We start from the raw sequence: 9,372 nt of genomic DNA, 5'->3' as shown, positions 1-9,372 counted from the left end.
AGAGCTCTTCCTGTCTGGAGCTCGCATGTTCTCCCTGAGCTAAGACGGGTTTCCACCAACACTCAAAGTCTAAATTAAAACTGACAATTCTGAACTTGTTTCACTGGAACATGAGCCCGTATCTACAGCACCTGTGACCACTGCTAGTTTCATCTCGGCTGTTTTGATTATTGCTTCTTGAGGATTTTAGAGCACCTCTCCTGAAATAAAACAGTACCTGGTAAAGTAACTGACTTAACTGATCAATTAATGATGGTCAGTATCTTCAGTAACATAAAACCACAGGACACAAAACAATTAGTCACGGTCAAATAAAGTACTTTGGCCTACATCATTTAATACATTTTTTTTTCTTGTCTTGCGTTCCTTCTACATCCAGAACATAAAACAAACAAACAGAACCCCAAACAGTAAAACTAGATATGAGTAAAACAGTTGTTAAAAACATGTGTGTGCCTCTTTAGTTGGAAGTGGCCTTTGTTTGGTTCGACAGTTGATGCGGTTTCACTGAAACGTCCACACCGACATAAAAAAGAAAAGACTCCACTAGAATCAAGTCGAGGCTTCCCGAAAAGGAGCTCGGCGCCAAAGTCTCGGCCGGATTCGGTCGGCGAATGACACCGGGTCTGCCTGTTTCGTATCAGATACTATGATTGATTAACTGTGGAAGTTCCTGTGCTGCGATTTCACGACCTTTAGAAGAATCCGATTACGCCCAGGAGAAGAGAAACCGTCTCCGTCGCTGTAGCAGGACAAGGATTTAAACTGTTGAGAGGCTGAACCGAGACCAGGTCATAGGTTCAGAAAGGAGCGAGATGGAACCTCACACTCTGTGCTCTCATCTCAGGAAACAGGACTGGCTGAGAAGGAGGGAGCCACATGAATCTTGATCGAGAAGTGCTGTCATTTTCAGGATGGCCCGGTTTACTCTGCCATCTTAGTGTGCTGCCAATCAGGAGGCTTTAATCCATAAGAGAAACCATTATTGTGCTTCTAACCCAAACCTAATACTTTCAAGCATCGTCACCTGTGAATGGAAATTAGTATTCGTCCCTACAGGCCCAGATCTACTTTACCAAAAGAACAAAAAAAAAAAAAAAACTGTTGTTCGTGTTGATTCTCAGCTCGGACTCAAATATAATCTACAAAAATAAGCATTTCAACATCAAGATTTAAATCTATCATCCGTTCTTTTGTACCACTGAAAGGCGTCCCGTTTGAAACTAGTCCTCCGAGGACCGATCCTTCTCCGCAAAGAAACATATCAAAAGCTGATTTAATCGCTGCGTGCGGATGGCAAATTGACATCAGACGACCGACACATGCTGACGTAAGTGCTCGCGTCACACAAACACTGCATGCACATACACAGACAGGCGGAGCCCCAGTGCAGGCGGGCCCGCTCACAAACTGCAGGAAAGGCCGATTAGTACTCCTTTAATGCATCGAGTTTCCCTGCTGTTTAAAAAAAGGAAAAAAGAAAAAAAAAGTTGCTTTAATGTTCATGTTAGTGCCAGCAGAATATGAACCGCCTCCAGAGCAGACCCGTTGGAAGAGCTCATGCTTCTGACCTGCGCTGTGGAGTCGGTCTCCATCACGCTCTCCTTCATCCAAAACTAGAAAATGAGCAACAACCTGCCAACCCTCCCGCTAAACCCACCAGCCAAAGCCAAACATCCTACAATGCCTTTAAGAATACTGACAGAAAGTGCAGCGAGTGGAACACCTGACAATATTCCCAAGTGAGATGAGTGTGTAACAGAGATAATAATAAAAAAAAAAAAAGACTTTCAAACAAACTTCAATGAGTAGTGGAAACAGACACGGGGGGGGTGCACCCGGCTGCTGCAGTGATCATGAAAGTAAAATAATGAGTGAAGGTGTGGGGGGGTGGGGGGGAATTGCAGGAGCTTGATGAAAAGCACGCTCCTCCACAGCTCTGTTCGCTCGGCGGCGGGACATTTAAAAGCAGGTCTAGTTCTCGTCCTCTTCGTTGTCGTCGTCGTCGTCGTCGTCCTCGCTTATGAGGAAGCCGCGGGCCCCGCTGTGGTGAGGGGGAGGCGAGGGAGGCGGGGAGGTTTTGGAGAAGAACGGGAGACGGAAGGTGGGAGAGGGGGAGCGCTCCTCGCGGGTGGGGCTGCTGTTGGGGCTCTGCCGGGGGCTGATGGCCTGCAGCATGCGGCCTTTCCCTTCTTTCAGCATGTGTTTCTGTGGGGGGAGACCACAATCAACGCGGATTAAAAAAAGACCGACGCAGAAAAGAAGAAGAATTGTTCCAACAGGAAGCACAGCAGCGGGCTGCACCCTTTATGACTTCAAACAGTCGGAGCCGCAAAACATCTTTAACCTTTAAAATAAGACTAAGCCAGCTTCTGAGGTTTCATATGTACATTAGTTCTGAAACACAAAAATGTGTCTTATGTTCCAATTATGTAGTTTCCATTGCAATTTAGGATAGTAAACATTTAATCACATTTTCAGCTCTTTTAGTACCTGATTTTAGCAGTTTCATCCTTCTTTTCCAGCATTTTTCAAACAATTTTAACATTTCTGAGTAGAAATAAATGGAATATAAATACTTTATCAATCCGAGACTGATATGACTTTAACCACAGCTCCACACGGAATAAATAGAAAGAATATTAAATATCAAATAAGACAGGATGAAAACCAAAGAAGCATTTTAAATATTATAACAAGACATAACCGTTACTGATATAAGCACAGAAAGGATGAAATTAACTAAATAACACTATTTACAGGGAGGAGTTCGATTTTACGGTCACAAGGAAGGATGTTTGAGCAATTTGAACCATTTTATCTCTTTTCTAAGCCGTTTTGCGAGTGTAAATAAAATTATAAATGAAAAATAATGTCAAATGTTTGTTCAGGTAGAATTTAGTGGAAGCTTCGGGGAGCCACATGAGGCTCCAGAGTCGCAGGCTGCAGACCCCTGATCGAGGGGACAGAGGGAAGAGGAGCAGGCTGGTGTCTTTTCAGGTGGAAGACGGCGAGTCCTGGGATTTAGTGACACACGATTCTAAAAAGGCACAACCCCACATTCCTGAGGACACCGACACGACGGAACAAGTTTACCAAAGGCAGGAGACGAACTGGGAAAGGGGAAGGTGTGTTCAGCACAGCAGGACGGTTTTTTTTTTTATAAGCGTGTGACTGCAGAGCTCAATAAATGACGTAACAGAGGAGTGGCACAGTCAGGCGAGCACCTATAGTACCACTGGGAATGTGGCCCACACCTTTTCCCAGACTCCTCGTACGTGTGCATTTAAGATTGTGTGAGGCAGACCAACGCAGGGAAACCCAACCAGAGCGAGGCGGGTCAATCCACACTGCAGGTCATGATCCAGGTCGCTCACCAGAGCAATTTCATTCTCTTCCGGAATGAAATGTTTTATCTGAGGAGTTGCTATTTTGAGGCGGCTGAGGAAGATCGGGCATGAATCCCAAATGGTGCTCGATGAATAAGTGTTGCAAAGGGACTCCAGAAGCAGAATCCACGGACAGCAGTGGAATCTCTACATGTCTGTGTTTTAAAGGAAGTCACGTATTTACAGTTTGAGCTGTAGAAGAGGGCAAACAAGCCGACCGTTTCAAAGAAAAGCCCTCTGCTTGTGCGTCACTCCTTACGGGTTTCATTTCGTTCCTGCTTATCTCATATCGTTCCGTATGATAGCTTTAAAAAAAATAAAATCTGACTTCTGGGAGCAACGGCTTCAAACCATGAAAATACGCAGTGAAAGAGGCACAGTGCAGCTTCTGGTGATAATGGATCTGTCGGCGCGGCACGTTCAGAATCTGCCATCCTGATTACGAAGTGATCACAGCACAAACAGAAACGGCCTCCTCACCAGAGCGCCCTCGGGCCCGAACATCTGCAAGAAGTTCCCGATGAACTCCCTGGATTTCTCCTCCCACTTCTGGATGAGATCGATGCTTTTCTCCTCCACCTTCTGGACAAACTCCTTGCTCTTCTCCTCCACGTCACGCACCTTCTTCTTCACCTTGTCCACGCGCTCCTGCAGGTGGTACTTTTTCTCCTAGGAGAACCAAAAGAGACGACAGCGGTGGACACGTTACACATGTGGTCTGCTGTGGGGACGGGGGCAGGTTTACCCTTCCTCACACCAAGACTTTAACACCGCAGCGGTGCGCTCTTCTACCACGGTGTCGCTATGGCTGTGCACTGGCGTGAGATGTGCAGTGGAAATGTAGATCATCGGCATTTGGCACAGTCCAGACCAGAGCTCTGTGGACAGGACGACTCAGGCCGGTGGACAAATCCACACACACGTACTGTAGTGTCACATGAAGTCACACTTCAAGGTCCCATTTACGCCGGAGTACCTCCTGAGTGCAGATCGAATGCAGATAGGACTTTAAACTGATTCCATTAACAGCTGAAGACCTATTTTTATCCTCTTACTTTAATTATCCCACTAGTGTTAATGCTCCTCTCGTGATTATCTCGGACCAGTTCAAACTTTAAACTTAAGAGAGTTGCTATTATATAAATAAGGATCGTAATAATTATGATTCATACTCCATTTATTCTGCCCAACTCCTTGACAGACATGAAAAATCATCATAGTGAGGAGGGTTTTTAGATCAGATCATCCAAAACGCACAGGGTTACGTGAAAAGCAGAATTTTAATTCCATACGTTGATGTAGCTGACGTTGAGCTCCTTGGCTGTGTATCCTCTCTGCAGGTTGCGTCTGACATACACGTCGTAATCCCGGACTATGCGAGTGATGATGTCAGAGGTGGAGATGCCCTCTGTCCGCTGGGTGGGTGCAAACATACCTGAGAAACAGAAGCAAGAAGGTAAATAACAACAAAAACAGATTTGAGCCTGATAGACATTTAGTGAAATAATTAAACAAATATTGCCTTTTTACATATATCTTTGCAAACCAAAGCACTTGTAGATCCTTTTGTTTAGAAATTAGCACTGACCAGCTTCTTTGATGTGCTTGTACACATCATCGCTGCCCGCCGAGGAGTATGGGATGTCGTCATGGGCGACAAAGTCAATCTGCAAAGGTCATTCATAGCATACGTCAGAGAAGATGGGGATCGCCAAACAACGGAAAAGAGGTGACAAATACTACTAATAATAATAGGATTAACAAAAAGCTGTTATGACTTTTAACTTGGGGATTTCACGGTGTCAGTCACTCACGCGATGCTTTGCGAGGAACTCCGGCGTTAACGTCCACGGAGCGTTTCGCACGACTTCATCCACGTAGCGACAGTGTCTGATGGCGTCGTATCGCTCGTCCTCGTTCATCACTGTGAAGCCCTTGTATTTATGAGTCAGGTCGTCGCTGCATACTGTGAACGGGAGGAAATGTTTACAGAAATGTTTTTTTAATTTTTAAACTACGATTTGCATGTTTTGATGGAAGTTTACACTGAAATGCCCACTGTTAACACTGAGCTGTGTGTTTGTCTCTGGAACATTTAGCAATCAGGTACAATGTGGTAAACAAACACAAAGCATGAAACAGACCCACAAGAAACACACACACACACACACACACACACACACACACACACACACACACACACACACACACACACACACACACACACACACACACACACACACACACACACACACACACACACACACACACACACACACACACACACACACACACACACACACACACACACACACACACACACACACACACACACACACACACACACACACACACACACACACACACACACACACACTTGCCTCCAACAATGAGGTGTGTGTTTGGGAAGAGGCGTTTCGCCTGCATGAGGGCTCTGGCATGTCCTGAGTGGAAGACATCGAAGATGCCGTCTGCATATACCCGCACCGGTCTGTCAGCTGGACACACAGAAGAAGAAAGGATTATTCTCCTCGCTCACCTGAATGTATAAAGGAAACGGGTCTAAATTGTGACCCATTGTTTCTCACCACCAGCACGAAGGTGAATGTATCATTAAAACAAAGGAAGCTGAATATGTAACTAACAATCTAGTAAATAAGGTGTCTCAGACGATCTCCTTCCAAACGTCTGTAAAGGGGTGAAAGCACTCAGACTCACGCGGTGTGCCCCTCTTGGCCTCCTCCATCCCAACTCTCTCATAAGGATTAGCATCAGCTGGCACCAGCTCATCTGCAAACGGTGCCGGGTGCCTCAATCCCTGAAACCCCAAGAGTGGGACGTCTCTTATCTCCTCATACATACATGGAAACACTTCTTACAACGACGTCACATTTCTCGGAGGACATTTCAAAGAGCAAAATTGCACATAAATTTGAATAGGATAGACGTGCATATCCTACAGGATATAATCAAGAAAAGAAAATGAAAATGAATGAAATAACGTGAAATTCACAACCGACTCACCACAGTACATCTGGGGACTTTCCCAAGTCGTTCTCCCTCCTCGGGCTCCACTTTGGAGCATTCCCGTTTTCTCTTTCGGGACAGAAGCAGACCGCTGGAGCTCTGGGCCTCCATCTGGGTCAAACAACAAACATCAATGAAACACACGACACTTGACACACAGGTTGGAGCGTGATTGAAGCAAAGTGGGACAGCGTCACGCTGCACTGTGTTGCCGTGCTCTTGGTGTGAACGTTATGTTACATAACTATAATATAAAGTGGAGACAGACTGTGAGCCCAGAACAGCTGTGCAGTTACGACAGAGGGCATACGTACGGTCAACTTTCACCTATTAACAGGGCGAGGAATCAATGTGACTTAAAAACTGTCAGAGGCGAGAAAGAAAAAGAAAAATCACGCAATCAACATTGTACAGTCGTTTTACCACAAAGAAATAACATTGTCCAAAGGACAGGAGTTTCATGATAATTACACAGTATCTTAATTGGTGTTCATCATAACTTGTGTACATTATTCTTCCCAATACAAACCATATCTAGTCATCTACCACTATGAAACCATTGAGAGAAGTGAACGTTTTTAAACACAGTTTGAATTTGATCATGTTTTTACCGGTATATTCACTAATACAAGAGTCAAGAAGCCTCCACTAGTTAGAGATCTGTCATATAAAATGCTGACTGACTTCAGATGACTTTGTTATGCACATAACAGTCAGCTTTATGACGTTCCACAACACATTTGCACAAACCTGAGGGGCCAAATGGAAAAACTGCATTTGCATGATTGGAGTCCTAACAGATTGTGTAGGACTGTGTATAAATAGCTGTCTTCACAGGTTTTACTGTGTCGGTAAAATGTTTAACCTCCTGGAAAATTTGAAGTAAAAAATGTGGGAACTTTAGGACATTTTCTTCACAAAACCAATTGACAAAGACGGTGCATTACCAACTCTTACAAAACAAAGCAGACTCGGACTCCTGTCTGATTACAATGATTCCTGTGTTCCGTGTTGAGGCTCTGCCCCATTCCACACATGCCACCGGACCACTACAAGTATAGGGACGGTTTATTATATGGACACAGTCTGTGTCATGGTTATGTTCTCAGCAGGACAGTGACATTGGCCAAATTTCTGCCTGTGTTGGACTTATGGAAGTGTGACTCAGCACAGTGAGAAGAGGACATGGCGGGCGCTACATGTTCCTGGTGGTGACAGCTACCTGATCCGACACTGGGCACTATAACAAGTGGCCGACTTGCCCCTTTCTCTCGGGAGCAGCTGAGCACTGAGCCCCAGAAGCCCTGCAGGTCGTGCGTGTAGCCACACACGCCACGCACACACATACGCTGACAGAGAAGATTTACATGACCAGCACATGTCATCACTTCTGAAACTGGCGACTATAATAAGACACAACAAAAGGCCAGTGCAAAGTCGCTCATAACAGATGCTGCAACCTTATGTAATACTACAACGCGTTTCAAATAAACTAATTTAATCTTTTGGACGAGTAAAATGTGTAACTGCTGCAAGTTTTTGCACAATACATTTCAAATCTGCTCTATAGATTTTTAATGATTGCTTCATAAATTCTCCAAAACTTAAAAATCACCACTTGCAATTTTCCAAATCCCAAAGTGACATTGTTAGATAACTGTATAGCTCCACAAACAGGATAAAATGTATTTAAAAATGTTGTATTTTACGTGGAACAAAGCATTGCCTATCCGAGTACTTTTTTTTTTTTTTAAGTAAAACGTAGTTTGTAAATTCAATCTGAAATAGTGCAGTAAACTAGTTTTAGTTCATCTATTTGTTCATTTTAGAGAATGTGATTTGCAGCAGTTTTGACCTGGATGGATATATCGATGGTTTACTTGGGAAACATAATAAACATTATTAAAAATTGTGATATACTCGACAGACCTTCCCTTCGTGACCCGATCGCGGTCCCCGGACCACATATTGGAGACCCTTAAGTACATTTCACACAGTGTTCTCACTGTCATGTTTCTCGACTGTTTCGTTGCGGAAACAGGCCGATGTGTGTCAGAGGTTAATCGGACTTGTGCGCATTAAACTTGGACTGCAGACCGACGCTGGAGCGGAGACTAAAAACAGCTGACTGAGTTTCCACTCGTTACACAGCTAAAAACCAAGCTCAATGGACACGCGCACCTCAGGCAAATATAATAATAAAAATACTCACAACCAAAACGCTCACGGAGCTGGGTCACACTCTGGGCTAACTTTAGGTATTTTTCTGTAAGTTTGAGCTGACTTACTGTGCACTCTTTTGTCCGGGACGCTGCAGAAGTGGGCGGCTTCCTGCCCTCCGACATCAGCTAGCAGCTAACCGCTAACCGCTAACGCCGCTACAACTTGTCTAGCTTGTCAGCTAACTTTAGCCCGCAGCGCGCTGGGAAGCTCGCGAGCTCAATGTTCACGTGAAGGAATATCAATCCTGCGCGCCCGGTGTCCCGGTACTCGCAGTAGGGGGGCTTAACACTGCAGTTGGCAGAAGGACAGACAGATATTGAGCTGACAGCTTAAACTACAACGCTGACAGGTCAACAATACAGGAACTACAAAAACTCAGAGCAAGAGGCTGAGACGCCTCTCTGACTGGCGCTGCCAACTGGAGCAGACGTCGTCTATGACGGTTGAGCCCCAGCGGATGTGACGTCAGGGTGGGACCGGGTCGTGCTGTGGTGCCACCTGGAGGTGAAATCGGGTATCGCTGAAAATAACCTGCAGCCACCATAGATCCATGGCAGCCGGTGCTGCACCCATGCTGCATTGACATTGCTTCACACTGACTTGTATGGTATGGAGCTAAATCCAGGCCCAAAGGTTTGTTCATTCAAAAAAAAAAAAAAAAAAAAAAAAAAAGATTGAAAAAAATGTCATTTAAAACTGAATTTTCAAAGTCTCGTCTTAAATTTTGAAAAAT

General features: G+C 44.8%; 1 protein-coding gene across 2 annotated transcripts; it reads right to left on the bottom strand.

The window, feature by feature from the left end:
* Window positions 1-297: 297 nt before the first annotated feature.
* pcyt1aa (phosphate cytidylyltransferase 1A, choline a) lies at window positions 298-9,074 on the bottom strand. 2 transcript variants are annotated; one of them, XM_080473980.1, is made up of 9 exons: window positions 8,705-9,074; window positions 6,414-6,527; window positions 6,108-6,207; window positions 5,771-5,887; window positions 5,204-5,355; window positions 4,978-5,056; window positions 4,682-4,824; window positions 3,870-4,058; window positions 298-2,208 (listed from the first exon to the last, which is right to left on the bottom strand). In XM_080473980.1, the coding sequence occupies exons 1-9, from the start codon at window positions 8,759-8,761 to the stop codon at window positions 1,975-1,977; spliced, it is 1,185 nt and encodes a 394-aa protein (XP_080330106.1). In that variant the 5' UTR covers window positions 8,762-9,074; the 3' UTR covers window positions 298-1,974. The 2 variants fall into 2 exon arrangements, with proteins under 2 accessions (XP_080330106.1, XP_080330107.1); XM_080473981.1 differs by having other exon boundaries at window positions 8,629-8,741.
* Window positions 9,075-9,372: the final 298 nt, after the last annotated feature.

Source organism: Lipophrys pholis (genome assembly GCF_963383615.2).
Source record: "Lipophrys pholis genome assembly, chromosome: 1".
In the NCBI taxonomy this organism is placed as follows: Eukaryota; Metazoa; Chordata; class Actinopteri; order Blenniiformes; family Blenniidae; genus Lipophrys; species Lipophrys pholis.
The sequence above is the reverse complement of the archived record's forward strand: the minus strand, read 5'-3'. Positions and strand labels throughout refer to the sequence as shown.